This window comes from Anolis carolinensis, chromosome 1 (assembly GCF_035594765.1).
Source record: "Anolis carolinensis isolate JA03-04 chromosome 1, rAnoCar3.1.pri, whole genome shotgun sequence".
Taxonomy (NCBI): domain Eukaryota; kingdom Metazoa; phylum Chordata; class Lepidosauria; order Squamata; family Dactyloidae; genus Anolis; species Anolis carolinensis.
This window is the reverse complement of record NC_085841.1, coordinates 209,338,682-209,357,289: the sequence shown is the minus strand read 5'-3', so window position 1 is coordinate 209,357,289 and position 18,608 is coordinate 209,338,682. Positions and strand designations below refer to the sequence as shown.

At 46.2% G+C, this 18,608-nt stretch overlaps 1 protein-coding gene across 1 annotated transcript in view; it reads right to left on the bottom strand.

Moving 5' to 3' along the window:
• LOC100566766 (dynein axonemal heavy chain 11) overlaps positions 1 to 18,608 on the bottom strand; it is a 371,602-nt gene that overhangs the window by 111,334 nt on the left and 241,660 nt on the right. The window contains 1 exon segment of the mRNA XM_062961877.1: positions 7,842 to 8,033. Within this exon segment, the coding sequence (XP_062817947.1) occupies positions 7,842 to 8,033 (192 nt within the window).

The following is an 18,608-nucleotide window of genomic DNA, read 5'->3' as shown; positions in this document are numbered from 1 at the left end:
AACACACTGCTCCACGGGGGGCTCATATGCTGTTTTTATCTGACCATTTTTAACTTTTTCCTTAGCATCATCCACCATAACACATTTCAAAAGAATTACGTTTGGTCAATTGTAATTAGAAATATATAATGATCACAGAAAAACTCCCAAGCAAGGATTCCTTACAAACAGTGAAGTATAGATAGATAGATAGATAGATAGATAGCTAGATAGGGATAGATAGATAGATAGATAGATAGATAGATAGATTACTTCCTCTTCTATGAAATGCTTCTTACTGCTTAAATGGAAGAGTAGCATGGTACAAGGAAAAGGAAAGAGTTCTACTACATCAGAACAAAGGCCTATTTAATTCAGGTTTTCCTTCCGCACAGCAGGCAATCAGATGACAGCAGAAACATGACATGGGGGACAATAGCCCTCTGAATAGCTGATATTCAGATGTGCACTACTTCTAATTGTGGAGCAGCAGACATTGTAATGATGATAGCTATTAATATAGTATGGATCCTATATCCATAGGGCATTACACACTAAGGGCCCTACCAGACAGGTCTTTAAACTACAACATGTCTCGGTTGTACCAAATGATGTCTCGGGTAAACACAAATTAATCCGGAGTAAACAAGGGCTTCCCAGTTTACTCTGGATTAATTAAACACCTGGAAAGATCCGGACATTAATGTAAGGTCTGGATCTTTCCAGGTGTGGACCCTGTGGGAATTGACTCCTGGGACCACTTCCTTGATCCTGGAGATCAATCCCCACAGCAATCCTGGTTCTTTGGGATCCAAGGGCCCAGAGCAAGATTGTGCTCCCACCCTCCCCTCCAAGCCCCCTATTTACCCCCCAAAATTACCTGAGGGGGGCTGGTTGATGCGTTGGGAGGTGTGGGGGATCCCTAACCCCCCCTCCTAACCTCCCAACGTGTTATTTTGACATGTGCATCCATATTTCCTTTCCTCTCTTATTTATTTTTGTCAAGAAAATCTTTTTCAGACTGAATGAAAAACAAGGATATTTAGCATCTGTGAAATAATACCTGTAGAATGGGCTCTGAAGGCTCACGTAAAATATGTAATCAGATAAAAAAGTACAATATGGCATCTTAACATTTAATATAAGATTTTAGCACACCAATGTTACAATTTTCTTTTCAATTTTGTTTATAGATTCAACTGATCAACATCAACATCTAGTCATTTAGGAGAAAAATGTATACATAATCCATATGGACACCTCTAAAGTTTGTATAAATGATTCAGGTTATACTGCACTGAAAATAAATTGCTAACTTAAAAAAAGCCCATAAAAATGTCAACACTTACATATATCATTTGGAGATGTCCACACAATAGGGAAGCAAATTGATAAAGGACAGAAGAAATGCTAAATATGCATCATGACAAACAGTGAAAAATTAAGTACTGTAACTAGCATTAATTACATTCAAGTAACATGAATAGGCTGCTGATCACTAATAAAAACAAAAACCTTTGTGTACATTTTGCATCTACCTGTGATACATGTAGGAATGGCAATAAAATATATCATAAGAGCACTTGAATTAACAGCTCAATTGTATAGATTGATATACAAGTATAAATGAAGTATGGCACCATACCTTTATGCATATAGTAAAGAAACTGAACCTGACTTAAACATTGTCAACATCATTGAGAATGTACATTATGGCTGTGTGATCGATGAAAAAAAGGGTTCAAACTCATTACAAAATTAGGGGCACTGGCAGTTTGTTTCTAGAGTGTTTTTAAAGCATTGTTAGTGAAAATTTTGTTACTATAAGGAAAGTAATGTAATTTCATTACTTTTTTTGTTATAGTAATTGTGCAAGTGGGGAAACCTCAGGGGCTCCTTTCTCCCTCATTTTTACAGCTATTGAGGTAAACCTTGCTACAATGGTAGAACACATTTACCACTGTTAGCCCATCAAGTTTCAGAATGTTTCACTTATCCATGGATTTTTGTCAAAATTTCAATTTTTTTATAAACAGAATTTTAAAAAAATTACAAGAGCTTTATTTATTTATTTATTTATTTACAGTATTTATATTCTGCTCTTCTCACCCCAAAGGGGACTCAGGGTGGATCACATTGCACACATATAAGGCAAACATTCAATGCCATAACATAGAATAGAGACAGAGACAGATTCAGGCACGGGCTGGCCTTGAACTCATGACCTCTTGGTCAGAGTGATTTGTTGCAGCTGGCTGCTAACCAGACTGCGCCACAGCTCGGCCTAGACTTTTCTATACAATGACACAAGATAACAGGGGATCATTCCCCCAACTTTCAGACATATTCATACATCTACTGATTTTAGGGAATTTTAAAAAGTTTTGACAAAAACGTTTCGGTTTTTTTTTGTTTTTGTTTTTTAAAAAAGCCACAACAGCACTGGTTTACTTATGTAGTATTCTTTGTATGAAACAAGCTCACCAGCCAGCAGAGTCTTGTAGCAAAGTTGTTTATTCAAACACTAGGAAGGCTACTGAAGCTTTGGGTGCACAAAACTATATATCCCAACCATCAGTAGTAAAATACATTACAGCTGTAACAACCAGAGAGTGTGGCTTAAAGGCACAGTATACCACAACTTATAAATTGGTTAACCAGTTAAAATTCATGAGTAAACCCCCTTCTGACTACAGCCCTGCCTCATTGAATATTAAGCAATGACACATTTATTTAAGGATTTCTTCCCAGCACAGAGACTTATTTACTAGAAGTATCAGTCAGTCCTCCTCTTTGCAGATTCAACAGTTTATTGGAACTCTGGCTGGAGCTGCTGCTACAGAGGGACAAATCTCTCCCCTATCCTGATTGGGGTGTTATGATGCTGAGCAAAATTCTGAGAAATGTAGTTTAGGGCAGGGCCTTTTGAATTATCTGTAATAGGACTCCTCGCCTTCCCAAACTACATTTACCAAAATTCTGTGCTTTCTCAGTCTCTTTTCCAGAGAACTCTACTTTCTCCCTGCTGCTTCCCTCTCCTAATGGTGAGACGCCATTAATGTAAAGAGGAAAGGCAGCCTTTTGGGCTTTGCTTTGCTACCTTGCGCTGAAAATGGAACTGACTTTAGGAGACTGCTGAGATTTACAAAATTCAAACAAAAAAGTATTGGGTAAGTTTTGATTGTTAAGTTTTTGGTATGGGCCATGCCCGCATGTCGGATATCACATTATAAGTACGAATTTAATGAATTGTATACAACTTACGAAGGCTAACGAAAAATTGCACACCCCTAGTGTACATACAAAAATACCTTTCTATCACTTGGTGCAACCATATTCTGTTTACAATTTAGAGGCATATGGAGTGTGGCATGGTTTGCAGTCCTTTTTATTAAATTGCCAATGACAATTTTGAATAGAAATAGTGCATAATTAGTTCAGTGCAAAATACACGTTAACTCCTACTCAAATGACAACAGTAAGATAGTCAAGCATTCCTTATCAGGGGCTTCATTTAGGTCCTGCAGAAGGAAGCATACAATTTAAACTCTTTTCATGGGAGCAAACTTAGAGTGCCCAACAGATCCAATGTTTTGATGCTAAATCCGCAAATACATTAATTACTACATAGCTTTAGCATGTATTGAACTGCTTTTTCTGTCAATTTGTTATAAAACATGATGTTTTGGTGCTTAATTTGTAAAATCATAACATAATTTGATGTTTAAGGGCTTTTCATTAATCCCTCCTTATTATCCAACATTTTCGCTTATCCAACATTCTGCCAGCCTGTTTATGTTGGATAAGTGAGACTCTACTGTACAGTATGCCCCTAATGTCCACAGGAGATACATTTCAGGGCTCCCCGTAACTGAAATCATTGATGATACTGAAACCTACTGTATATACTCGAATATAAGCTGAGTTTTTCAGACCCTTTTTAAGGCTGAAAAAGTCCCCCCTCGGCTTATACTCGAGTGAGTTGTGGGAGTTGTAGTCCAAAACCCCGGAGCACCCAAATTTGCCCATGCCTGTACTATGAGGATGGCAATGGCGCGTGCGCCAGCAGCACCAGCGTCCTTTTTCTGCTGCGCGCCTCCCTCTTTTCACCAGAGGGAAGCCAAGAAGTAGCTGCGGTTGCCTTCGCAAAGCCAGCCTGCCCGTCTCCAGTAATAGGAAGAGTGCGGGTGCGTACACGCTACTGGCTCCAGATTTGTGTTCTTGCCGCGTTCACACCTATTGCCTCTCTCTTCTCTTTACGCGAGGTGAGGGGGGCACGCACTAGCGGCACTAGCTTCTTGCTCTCGCCACGTTCGTGCCCCTAGCCTCCCTCTTCTCTTTGCATGAGAAGGGGAGAGGTGCGTGCACCAGCGGCACCAGCTTCATGCTCTTGCTGCGTTTGCACCTCTTGCCTCCCTCTTCTCTATCCGTGAGAAGGCGATAGGCACGAACGCAGTGAGAACAGAAAGCTAGTGCCGCTGGTGCGCTCGCCTCTCGCCTTCTCGCGCAAAGAGAAGAGGGAGGTGAGAGGCGTGAACGCGGCGAGAGCAAGAAGTTGGAACCGCTGACACGCCCGCACCCTTCCTATTACTGGAGAGTGGCAGACCAGGTTTGCAAAGGTAATAGGGCTACTCGTTGGCTTCCCTCTGGTTAGAAGAGGGAGGCAAGCAGCGAAAAGAGGAGGATGCTGTTGCCGCCACGTGCACCCTTGTCAACTTGGTGGATTACATACACCAGCACCATAGTGCAGGCATGGGCAAACTTGGGCCCTCCAAGGTTCTTGGACTTCAAACCACACAACTACATCCAGGTTAGAGAAGGAATGGGAAAACTTGCCCCCCCCCCCAGGGTTTTGGACTCCAGTTCCCACAATTCCCTCCAGGAAAGAGCAGTCATGGGTAAACTTGGGCCCTCTATGTGTTTTGGATTTCAACTCCCACAATTCCCTCCAGGTTAGAGTAGGCATGGGCAAACTTGGGCCGTCCAGGAGTTTTGGAAGCACACCATAGGATAGAATTAGAGGACCTAGAGAGACAAATACTTTTACAGGGATTTTTTTTTTGGAACATTGGTAAGTGAATTCATGAATACTGAATATGTGGATAAGAGGGTCCTGCTGTACACATTAAAGATGCTAGCAAGTATATGCTAACGCTATTTTATTAAATTGACAATACTTTATTGGTCTTTAACCTTTGTTTTCCAATTGCTCAGAGAGCCTTGGCCATTCTGTTTGCACACTATCTTGAAATATTATGAGACAGTCATAAATATTTTTCTTTCTTAAGGAATTCAGAATAGATTGGGCCAAAGAGAACTGGAACATGGAAAGCAAATAACACCCAATATTTCTAGCATCACATTTTTCCTCCCACATACTTTGATGGGATCCTTAAAAAGTCATGATCTGATATTCTGACTATTTAATGTGCTGAGCACACCGAGAGTGTGGGAGATTCTTTGTTGATCAAAGAAAACAATCAACCTATCATCAACCATTAATTAATTAATTAATTAATTACAATATTTATATCCCGCCCTTCTCACCCAACAGGGGACTCAGGGCGGCTTACAATAAAACACATATATAAAAATTATACAGTGCGAAGATCCCAGTCCAGTGCAAACCAAGTCACTTTTAAATAGAAATAGTAAGTAAGTAACTTCATTTCTCTATCCCACCACCATCTCCTAGCAGGGACTCAGTGCGGCTAACATGGGACAAAGGCCTGAAAACACTAGACAAAGTAGAACAATTTATTTATTTATTTCGTGTCAAAAGCATTGCATAACAAATACATTTAAAAATGATAAAAAATAGAGGAAATCACAAACAACTACTTTTAGACCAAAAGCGGGCAACAGCAACCGCATTGTCCATAGCTTTAAGCAACTCCTCCTCTGTACATGAGGTAGGACATTGTGGGCAAGCATACATATGTGGAGTTGTTTGTTCTGCTCCACAGTCACACAAGGTGGAGGATTCCTCCAGGTGGTGCCACCTTGCCAAGTTGTCTTTAGATCTGCCCACTCCACTTCTGAGTCTGTTCAGGGACTTCCAAGTTGCCCATTCTTGGTTTGCCACAGGAGGAAGACCCTCATGGGGGGTCATCCAGTTGGAATTGCCAGGTTTAGCTGCCCAGAGGGACACCCTTGCTGCTGCTGGAGGAACATCAAGAGGAGTGGTGGTTCTCATGCCCTTCCTTGATTTGAGTCTGGTGGGAGGAGGCTGATAGTCATGCAGTGGATGGCTTTCACAATGTTCGACCTTATTTCTCTCACAGTTAGCAACAACTTCCCGTCGCACGTCAGGAGGGGCAATGCCAGCTAACTTGTAGAGTTTATTAACAGGTGTAGTAGGTTTAAGGCATCCTGTGATTATTCTGCATGTTTCGTTTAGTGCTATGTCCACTTGAACAATGAAAACATATTGAAAACACAGTAAAATTGAAATTATACAAAACAATTACATTAAGCAAGACAGTACATTAAACCGTAAAAACTCATTTAACATATATGATGAGTTAAAAATCAGATAAAATAAGATGGACCACCAGGTTGGTGGAGGGGGATAGCATGGAGGGGCCATCTGAACTAAAGTGCAATAGTATATTTCTAAAGTACAAACAAAGGACAAAGTGCAAACATTTCTTGACCAAAGGGGTGGGAGAAGGACATCCAGTTTATTATAGGAAAAAAGGGACCTGTGTGAAAGAAGGTGTATTAATCTACATTTTGGGCATGGGGATTGAATTATTCAAATGTGTCAGAACCCTGCTACCAGAGCCTGGGTATGGCTCTGAGTTTCAGGGTCACTGACAATGTGGACTGATAAGACACCTGCATCTCGGGATCCTGAGAAGAAATGGCTGCTGGACTTGGCGGGGAAACTTTGCGGGGTTTTGTTGGGCGGGAAATGCATTTTCAAATGAGGGGGGAGGGTATATAAAGGAATGCTGGCAGACGCCCCCCCATTCTTGGCTTTTTCCATGTCGATGTTTCCTGCAGTAAACTTTCTGGTGACAACACAGCTAGTCTCGTGTATTCATTCAGGAGTGGCTGTAGTGAGCCGACAGCAAAGCCAAGAATATTGGCACCATCCCGCTGCAGCGGTGAGGTGCGATATGCAGACAGAGGAAGACGAACTCCTGGACGCAGGAGGGGGTCAGTTGGGACGGGGCACCCCTGACGAGCCGGATGCTGATTTCCACCAGCTGGCAGCCCTGGCGTCATCCACCGCTTATGCCCAGCCGAACGGGGTAACCCAGAGGCTTGGAGGAGTGCAGAGAGACAGCACCGGAGGAGAGGGAGATCTACACTTCCCATCCCCACAAAGGATGGTGTTCCTGGAGGAGAGGATGTTGGCGATGGAGACCACCCTGGCAATAATGTCGAGGGCTATGGAACGCCTAGCACCTTTGGCGGAGCCAGAGAAAGGAACTTCGGACTGGCAAAATGGGGGACTTGAGCGTGGGAAGCAGCCAGAGCTTCGCAGACCTCCCAGCACCGAGGGGAAGGGGAATGCGAAAAGAGCTCGGCGCCTGACCCAGGACCTTAGCAAACTTGACGCGGGTGGACGAGAGCGACAACGAAGGGGAAAGGCCCCCAGGAATCCCAGCCAAGTTCCAACCTGAACCCCTGGTGCCCCTGGCGAATGCTGGGCGTGGCACAGGGCAACGGGAAGCAGCAGCGGGGCCTCTGAGGCCTCAAGGGGGCTTGCGATGGGCGGAACATTGGGGATTGCCACAACAGGGACCCCAACAGAGACGAGAGGAGCTGAGGATAGAGTATGGAGGAGAGTCCTCTGAACTGGATTTTTTCCTAACCACGGTGAGGGGCTATATGGAAGACAATGCCCATACCTTTAGAACCGAGTCTAGCCGGGTCCGGGCCATCGGTGCAGTGCTGAAGAGGGGAGCAGCTAGCTGGTACGTCCAGCTGCACGCGCGGCACGACCCATGTTTGGGGTCAGTTAGGTGCTTCATGGAAGCTCTGGAGGCCCGTTTCCGAGACCCATTGGAACAGATCAGGGTGAGGGAGAAGCTAAAGACCGTCTCCCAGGGACAGAGATCAGTATCTGAATACGTGGAGGAATTCCAGTGCCTCGCCGAAAAGGTGCCAGAATGGTCCGCAGTGACTAAGATTGAGATCTTTAAGGAAGGACTCAGGTGGGAGATTCTCTCCTGGGCAGTGCACCGCGATGAGCCTGACACATTGCATGGGTGGATCCAGCTAGCAGGGCGCGTCAAGACATCGCTGGCCCAAGCGAGGAGGCACAGAGGAGGGCAGCATCAACAGCTACAGATGAAAGAGGGAAGCCGGAAGGGAGAATCGACTCCAGGAGAGCAGAGCCGAAAGGGAATGTGGAAGCAAGCAGGAGCGGTTGTTTTGTGTGCGGCTGACTGGGGCACAGGGCTGCCGAATGCTGGCAGAGGAAAGGAGAAGACGGAGGTCTACCCAAACCGAAGGCCGCAGCTGGCAAACGTGCAGAGGAAGAACCACCGATGAGGGACCGTTAGGGGGGGTTGGTAAGTCAGGAGAAAAGAATGTTGGTAGTTCCAATTCAGCTTGAGAGTGGCAGTAAGCAAGCAACATGTAAAGCATTTATCGATTGTGGATGTTCTAGGAACATCATTATGCCTGAATTAGCAGCGGGACTAGGATGTGAAAGGACGAGCCCTGAATCCCCAATAGCCTTTTCGCAGTTGGACGGATCTACGGCATCAGGATCGTTAGCCAGAAACAGTGTCGAGGGCGAGAAGTGTAAGATAGGATGTTGGGAAGGAAGGGTGTCATTTGTGATATCACAAATAGCCAGCTACAATGTTATACTGGGCATGCCGTGGTTAGGGCAGGGCAACCCGCAAATCAACTGGGAAGATAAGAGCATGCATTTTGGAATAAGGTTGGGAGAGGGGAGCCAGGAAGTTGAGAGGGAGCCAGGGAACAGGGGAGAGGAGGATTCCATCAGACTAGCAGAACTGGCGGAAAAATTGCCCCCAGAGTACTGTGATTTTGTGGATGTGTTTGACGAGAAGGAAGCAGACAATTTTCCACTGAAGCGGAGTGTGGAAGTGAAAATAGAGCTAGTCCCAGGAGCAGAGCTTCCTAAGGCGAAATTGTATCCAATGTCGGCTAGAGAAAAGGAGGAACTGAGAAAGTATATCGATAAGAACCTAGCGAGGGGTTTCATCGAGCATTCAAATTCTCCTTTAGGAGCACCCGTGTTGTTTAGGCGGAAAAAGGACCAATTGTTGAGGCTCTGCATCGACAACAGAGGCCTGAACGCAATTAGTACTGTAAATAAATACCCCCTACCTTTAGTGAAGGATTTGATTGCCCAGTTGTCAGAGGGGAAGATATTCACCAAGTAAGATTTGATTGAAGCATATCATAAATTGCAAATCAAACCAGAGGACAGATGGAAGACTGCTTTCTCCTGCGCATTCGGTCTGTATAATTATTGCGTCCTCCCTTTTGGACTGAGTGGAGGCGGGGCAGCGTTCATGCAATTGATCAATGAAGTGTTGCATCCATTACTGTACAGGGGAGTTTTTGTTTTCCTGGATGATATATTAATAATGTCTCAGACCAGGGAGCAACACGTGAAACTGGTTAGGGAAGTCCTCCAAAAGTTGAGGGAAGCGAAGCTGTACGAGAAGCTAGCCAAGTGCGAGTTCAACAGAGACCAGATAGACTTTCTAGGGTATAGGATTTTCCCCCCAGGGAGTGGCGATGGACCCTGCAAAAGTAGAAGATATAAGGGGGTGGGAAGCCCCCAAAATGCGGAAACAGCTGCAATCCTTTCTGGGGTTGCAAACTTCTACAGGACATTCATTAAGGACTTTGCGCGTCTCACTTTACCATTAACTGACTTGTTAGAGACGAAAGGGAGGGGGGAAACAGCCAAAGTGAAGGCCCCTGGGGCCAAATTGACCTGGACATTGGAATGCCAGGAGGCTTTCGAAGCTCTTAAGAAGCGATTCACAGAGGAGCCCATTCTACAACACCCTGACATGTCTAAAGCATTTGTGATACGTTGTGATGCATCAGACTGTGCATATGGGGCAGTTTTGCTACAGAAGGACAAGAAGGGAATCTAAAACCATGTGGCTATTTGTCGAAAAAGTTTAGTGAAACAGAGAAAAACTGGCCAATCTGGGAGAGGGAGGCCTTAGCAATTTTGAAGGCATTAGAGTGCTGGAGACACTTCCTGGAAGGAAGTGGGATCACGTTTGAGGTGTGGTCTGACCACAAAAATTTGCAATACCTGAGATCCCCTCGCAAACTGTCAGCGAAGGAAATAAGGTGGGCCCAATACTTTAGCCGCTTTGATTTCAAGCTAAAGTTCTTCCAAGGGAAACACAACATACTGGCTGACGCTCTTTCTCGGATGCCCCTGCATGGGGGAGGATTTCAGGAATCTGAGGGAAGTATTTTCCTAGATAAGCAATGGGGCCTGGCAGTGTTAACTCGAGCACAAGCAACTAGAGAAAACAAATGTACTGCCATTTCCACAGGGGGAGGGGAAATGTGGGAAGGAGAGTTGAAGCGAGCATACGGGGAGGACGTCTGGTTACAAACGAACAAGGAACAGGGGGAACTGTGTGGGGATTTGGTGTTTGTAAATAAGAAATTGTACATTCCTGAAAGTTTGAGGCAAGAGATGCTGAGAAAATACCATGATAACAAGGGTGCAGGTCATCTGGGACCTACCAGGACAATTAAACTGTTAGCCAAACAATGCTGGTGGCCCGAAATGAGGAAAGATGCTAGGCTGTACGTCACTCAGTGTGGATTGTGTGCAGAGAGCAAAACACCACCTGGAAAACCCCAGGGGCTCTTGCAAAAGGTGGTGGAACCCACGAGACCATGGGAATGCGTGGCAATGGATTTTGTCGGCGAGCTACCCCCCCAGCAGATGCCACAGGTACATTTGGACAATATTGGACCTCTTCTCAAAACAAGTGCATTTTGTAGCCCTGCCAAAACTCCCTTCTGCTGAAAAACTTGCTGATTTGTATGTAAAGCATGTCTATCGCCTACATGGATGTCCTGACAAAATAATTAGTGACCGTGGAGTCCAGTTCACTGCTAAATTCTGGGGAAAATTCTTACAGCTGTTGGGAGCAGAAAGGAATTTGAGCTCAGCCTTCCATCCCATGACCAATGGGGGGGTCGAACGCACTCAGCAAACACTGTGTCAATTTTTGAGAATGTACACAAACTATAGACAGGATGATTGGGCGGAACTACTACCTTTTGCTGAAATGGCGTTAACGGGGCTGTACATTCAGCTACAGGTCGTTCCCCGTTCGAAATAGTGTACGGACAGGATGTGGCACCATTCCCCAGACTACCCGGGTGGAGGGAAGGAGAAGGGCAAACAGATGAGGAGTGGCCGGCCAAAATCAAGCAAGGGTGGCAGGACGTGGTGAAGGCACTACGAGAAACGCAAAGGAAGTACAAACTCTTTGCTGATCGTAGGCGCCGAGAAGGGGACGAATTGGGCGAAGGGGATCTAGTTTGGCTGAGTACAAAAAATCTGAAGTTGGGATTTCCATCGAAGAAACTGGCACCACGCTATATAGGGCCATTCAGAGTTACAAAAAGGGTAAATGAAGTAACCTATCAGCTGAGGTTGCCCAAGGACTTAGGGAAAGTACACCCGGTGTTTCACTGCAGCCTTTTGAAAAAATACAAAGGAACATTGGACAGCGGAGAACAATAGTTGTATTTAATCTTTCTCTTTCAGGACGAAGGGAAGGAGGACGCCATGTCAGAACCCTGCTACTAGAGCCTGGGTATGGCTCTGAGTTTCAGGGTCATTGACAATGTGGACTGATAAGACACCTGCATCTCGGGATCCTGAGAAGAAATGGCTGCTGGACTTGGCGGGGAAACTTTGCGGGGTTTTGTTGGGCGGGAAATGCATTTTCAAATGAGGGGGGAGGGTATATAAAGGAATGCTGGCAGACGTCCCCCATTCTTGGCTTTTTCCATGTCGATGTTTCCTGCAGTAAACTTTCTGGTGACAACACAGCTAGTTTCGTGTATTCATTCAGGAGCGGCTGTAGTGAGCCGACACAAATGCATAGCGAAAAAGCCAGGTTTTTAGCTGCTTTTTTTTAAAAAGCAAGCGTGGGTGCCTGCCTGATCTCCCTAGGGAGGGAGTTTCAGATCCAGGGGGCCACTACTGAGAAGGCCCGCTCCCTCGTCTCCGCCAGCCGAACCTGCGATGGAGGCGGGAGCAAGAGAAGGGCCTCCCCGGATGAACGAAGAGATTGTACAGGTTCATAGGGGGAAACACGGTCACGAAGGCAGGCGGGTCCCAAACCATTTAGGGTTTTATAGGTAAGAACCTGCACCTTGAATTGGGACCGGAAAATAATCAGCAGCCGGTGGAGCTCCTTAAAGAGGAGAGTTGACCGCTCCCTGTAATTCGCTCCCGTTAGCAACCTTGCTGCCAATCGTTGGACTAATTGTAGTTTCTGGGCTGTCTTCAAGGGCAACCCCACGTAGAGTGCATTGCAATAGTCCAGTCTAGAGGTGACTAAGGCATGGACCACCGTGGTCAAGTCAGACTTCACGAGGTACGGTCGCAGCAGGTGCACAAGTTTTCATTGTGTGAAGGCCCTCCTGGCCACCGCTGACACCTGAGCATCAAGCATCAGCGCTGAGTCCAGGAGGACCCCCAAGCTGCGGACCTGCGCCTTCAGGGGGAGTGCGACCCTGTCAAGCACAGGTTGCCACCCTATACCTCAATTAGACATATGACTGACCTCGAGGGCCTCTGTCTTGTCAGGATTAAGCTTCAGCTTGTTCGCCCTCATCCAGCCCATCACAGCAGCCAGGCACTGGTTCAGTATCCGAGGGGCTTCCTCGGAGTTAGATGGAAATGAATAGTAGAGTTGAGTGTCATCTGTGTAGAGATGGCACCGAACTCCAAAACTCTGGATGACCTCACCCAGCGGTTTCATGTAGATGTTAAAAAGCATGGGGGATAAAATGGAACCTTACAGGACCCCACAGGTCAATGGCCAGCGGTCCGAGCAGGTATCCCCCAGTTTCACCAACTGGGAATGGCCCTTCAAGAAGGACTGGAGCCACTGGAGCGCAGTGCCTCCGAAATCCATCCCGGAAAGCTGTCCCAGAAGGATACCATGGTTGATGGTATTGAAAGCCGCTGAGATGTCCAAGAGAACCAGAATGGACACACTCCCCCATCTAGCTCTCTGCGGAGGTCATCCACCAAGGCGACCAAAGCCATCTCAGTACTCTGTCCAGGCCTGAAACCAGACTGCAAATGATCTAGAAAATTGGTGTCTTTCAAGAATCCCTGGAGCTGAGAAGCAACCACCCGCTCCAACACCTTGCCCATAAAAGGGAGGTTGGAAATTGGCCTATAGTTGTTAAGAATGGAGGGATCAAGGGATGCCTTTTTAAATATGGGCCTAATTATTGTCTGTTTGAGACTAGATGGAAAAATCCCTTGTTCCAACAAGGAATGTATTATCCTCTTGAATCAAATTACCAGACCTCCTTTGGTCAGTTTGATTAACCAAGAGGGGCAAGGGTCAAGAGCACAGGTGGTCGCTCTCACTGCTCCAAGGACCTTGTCCACATCATTGGGTTGCACAAGCCGAAATGAATCCAGCAAGATCAGACAGACACGAGCACTGTAAACCCCTTCTTGTCCGCTTCATCACAGCCAGCTCCTCTGTGAACCATGGGGCCCTAGTGCGAATTGAGAGGGGACGTTCAGGGGCGATCGTGTCTATCGCCCTGGCCATCTCACTATTATTGCGGTTGACCAAGGCATCAACAGGATCATCAACTTCTATGACAGGAAGATCCCCGAGAGACCTCAGGAAACCATCTGGATCCATAAGCCTCCTGGGGCGGACCATCTCAATTGGTCCATCACCGCTGCGGAGGTTAGCAGTCGTAATTAGTCTTAAAATGACCAGATGGTGGTCAGACCATGACAATGGAAGAATATTTTGCTCTTCCACCCCAACCACACCACCATCCGCAATAAAAACTAGGTCAAGAGTTGTCCCGCCTGATGGGTGGGTTGTAGTTGGGCCAGGGGGCAATAATTCTACTACTAGTAAAACTGCTAGTAGGAGGAAAAGGGCTAATGGTGAGCAGGTGTTTGATGAGGAACAGCAAGCAAAGCGGGTCCGGGAAATACTTATGGCTCCTTCTGAGGAAGAAACGTTTGAATGGTTCTCTAGTGATGAGGAGTCCATGCTGGAGGAAGATGGGTTAACAGAGGAACTAAAAGGTCAACTCAGGAGCAAGAGTCAGATGAGGAAAGGGAAAGGAAGAAGATCCGGGATTTACTCACTGCTCCCACGAAAGATGCAACATTTGGGGTTTTTTCTGGGAATGATGGGTCTGAGAGTGAGATGGAAAGTGCTGCAGATTGGACTCAAGTAAATGTGTGTGCAGAGCCAGTTTCTGGGGTGCATCAGGGGATTGGCAAGCTACTGATACACCAGGGACATGGGGAGATCTGAATCTTGAACAAAGATGGAGGGACTGGAGGGATGATGGGCGAGGTTCACGTATGAGGTCAAGATCAGCTATGGATAATGATGACAGGGCGGAGGCCTCACCATCGTCGGATAATGATGCGTAAGTTAAAAGTGGAGTTGGAAGGAAAGACTCTTTTGCAGAAGGCAAGGTGTTGTTTTGGATATTGGGTTGTCGATGCCTGTTCTCCTGTTGGGCTTGGGTCCTGGCTGTACAGCTTCATATTCCTGGATTCGATTTGGCTCTTCATGACGGCATAACTCATTCCTGGCTTGGCGTTCACTGGCTTCCCCTTTGGCTCCTGAATTCGGCTTGGCTCCTGACGATGGCATCACTACTCCCAGTTGGCTCTCCTTTTGGTTCCTGAATTCGGCTTGGCTCTTGACGGCGACATGGCTACTCCCGGTTGGCTCTCCTTTGGTTTCTGGATTTGGCCTGGCTTTTGGACAATGACGCCGCCTGCTCTCACTATGGGTGTGCGTTTGGTCTTCTCCTGGCTTTCTGTGCCGTAGTTGGGCACAGAAAATCGCACAGACAGACTACAAACAGAGGCACAACTATGTGGCCCAAATGATTCATTGGAATTTATCATCATCATCATCATCATCATTTAATTATTTATTAATCGCCCTCCATCCAAGATGCTGTAGGCTAAATTGTACAAGCTAAATTGTAAAGGATAAAAATACATACATACATACAAATATTGATAAAATTAACATAGATTAAAAGCTCTAGTAAAAAGCCAGGTCTTAAGTGCTAGGGTGAAAGGCCCTAACTCATGCATGGCTCTCATATAGGGCGGCAAGGCATTCCATAAGGCAGGGGCAGAAATAGAAAAAGCTCTGTGTCTGGTCCTTTCCAAGTGCATCCGGTATATAAAGTAAGTCGCGTTGGGATGGTCGTTGCGACCTCCGATGATGGGAGAAGGAGAGACGGTCCCTAAGGTACGATGGGCCCTGGCCATAAAGAATTTTAAAGGTCAGAACTAGCATCTTATATAAACCACGGTAATCAGTTGGAAGCCAATGCAAATGCTGCAGCACTGGTGTTATGTGGCATTTCATGGGTGTTCTTGTGAGTAGCCTGGCTGCCGTATTCTGAACAATACGGAGCTTTCGGGTCGTAGACATCGGAAGGCCAACATACAGGGCGTTGCAATAGTCCAACCTAGACATGACCGTGACATGGATGACTGTTGCCAGAGCCTCTTCAGATAGATAGGGTGCCAATTGCCTCGATTGTCATAGATGGAAAAAGGCCTGTTTGCTGGCAGCAGCGACCTGAGCTTCCATTGTCAGCTGCGAATCCAAAACGACACTCAAGCTCTTAACGGTAGGCGAAGGAGATAGGGCAGCACCATCGAAGGTGGGTAGCAAATGGGTTAGACCAATCAAGCGGCCATGCCAGAGAATCTCAGTCTTTGCCAGGTTCACTTTCAGTCTACTAGCACATAGCCAGTTCGACAGAGCCTCCAGACATAAGGTGAAATTGTCTGGTATTGACGTTGCTCCAGGCTCCAAGTGCAGAAGGAGTTGGGTGTTGTCCGCATATTGATAGCAATCTAGGCCGAAACTCCGAACCAAACTAGCAAGGGGTCTAACGTAGATGTTAAAGAGAAGAGGGGAGAGAATTGCACCTTGGGGTACCCCACATAGGAGGGGAGATCTTTCAGAGACTTGATCCATATACTCCATGCATTGGCTCCGGTTTCGGAGAAGTGAGTTGAACCAATTGAGGGCCTGCCCATGAACTCCGGACATGGCAAGATGGTGAATCATTAGATCGTAGTCAATGGTGTCAAACACTGCGGTAAGGTCGAGAAGTACCAGTAGCACTGATACACCGCTATCAGACTGGCGACGAAGTTCATCTGTAATAGCAACCAGGACTGTCTCCGTCCCATGGCCAGGGCGGAAACCTGACTGGAAGGGGTCATCCAAAAATTGTTGCAGTTGACCCAGTACAGCCCACTCTATCATCTTACCTAAGAATGGAAGGTTAGAGACAGGACAATAATTGGCAAGGGTCATGGGATCCAAGCTAGGCTTCTTTAGCAAGGGACAAACCCTTGCCTCTTTTAGGTTGTCCGGGAAGACCCCCCTGTTCAAGAGAGCCATTGATTATATTACTCAACGGATCGAGTAGACTTTCCAGGCAGCTCTTCACCAGCCAGGAGGGGCATGGATCAAGGGAACAGGTGGTTGGTTTTGCAACAGCCAGGATTCTAGCGATATCTTCCCTGTCAAGCAGAGTAAATCGGTCAGAGATAGGCCCACTAAGCGGCCACAAAGTCTAGAGCTCACTCAAGGTATCAACTGTAGGGGGCAGTTCCTGCTGAAACAGGGTGATTTTATCAGTGAAAAACTTCTGGAATGCCACTGCTGTAAGAGCCGTGGTTGCTGGGTTTTGGACTAAGGGAGCCGGACTGGTCAAAGCACGAACGATTTTGATTAATTGTGCTGGGTGTGATCTAGCAGAGGCTATTAAGGAGGAATTGTAAGATTTTTTAGCGTCCTTGACGGCTGATTTGTAGGACCTGCGAAAAGCCTTGAAAGTGGACACTGACACCTTGTCGGGTTTCCGTCGCCACTGGCGTTCCAGCCGCTTTTGTGCTTGCTTCATTGTCCGTAGCTCATTAGTGTACCAAGGGGAGCGATTCCGGCAAGGGCGAAGGAGGCATCTGGGGGCAATCTCATCCAAGGCAGCCAACAAACTAGCATTCCAGTTGTTGACTAGCTCATTGAGAGTGACACACACAGTTCCCAGGCCCTTAAGGGCATTCAAGAACCTCTCAGGTTCCATGAGTCTCCTAGACCGAGCAACGATTGGTTTGGCAAGATGGGGAGGAGGAGATGGAATCTCAATCCGGGCCTTCAGGACAGTGTGATCAGACCAGGGAACAGCAATTACCGCGGATAGAGATGTTCGTACTCTGATATTAAAAATCAAGCCTAGAGTGTGACCGGCCCGATGAGTAGGGCGGGTCTTGAGTAATGAGAGCCCTAGAGGTTCAAACGTTGGTACTAGGTCATTAGTCACTGATGAAGATGACAATGCCTCGATATGTACATTAAAGTCATCCAGAACAATAAGTCTGGGGAACTTCAAAACCCAGTCCGCCACAAGATCAAATAAATTAAGCAGACTCTCTCTCGGAGACCCAGGTGTGCGGTAAACTACAATAATGGCTAGGGATTCCCTACTAGCCAAGACCACACCAACACACTCAATACCAGCTATCTTTGGAGTTGGAATAACTTTGATGGTAAAATAATCACTTTGATGGTAAAATAATTTATGCCACAAGTACCACCTCCCAGCAGTAAAGAACTGGTGGGATCACAAACCTGCAAAGGTATTGGAAAATAAACACGCAAAGATACTGTGGGACTTTTGAATCCAGACTGACAAAGTTCTGGAACACAACACACCAAACCTCACAGTCGTGGAAAAGAAAAAGGTTTGGATCATTGGTGTCGCCATACCAGGTGACAGTGGGATTGATGAAAAACAACAGGAAAAACTCAGCCGCTATCAGGACCTCAAGATCGAACTGCAAAGACTCTGGCAGAAACCAGTACAGGTGGTCCCAGTGATAATTGGCACACTGGGTGCTGTGCCAAAAGATCTCAACCAGCATTTGGAAACAATAAACATTGACAAAAGTACGATCTGTCAACTGCAAAAGGCCACCTTACTGGGATCTGTGTGCATCATCCGAAAATACATCACACAGTTCTAAACTCTTGTGAAGTTTTCGACTTGTGATTTTGTGATACGAAATCCAGCATATCTATCTTGTTTGCTGTGTCATACTATGTTGTTGTGTCAATAATCTATATATATAAAAGAGTGATGGCATCACGGCGACTCACAAAACAACAAAAGTACAGGCCCCGCAACCTCAAAATTTGACAACACAACCCATCATCCATGCCTCCAGGTTGATACAACAAAAAGAAAAGAAAAACAAAGTCCTAATTAGAGGGAAAGCAATAAATTTTTTTATCCAATTGCTGCCAGTTTAGAGGGCTAATCTCTGCCCACTTCGTCTCCTAGCAACCAACTCCTAGCAAGCCAAGGGA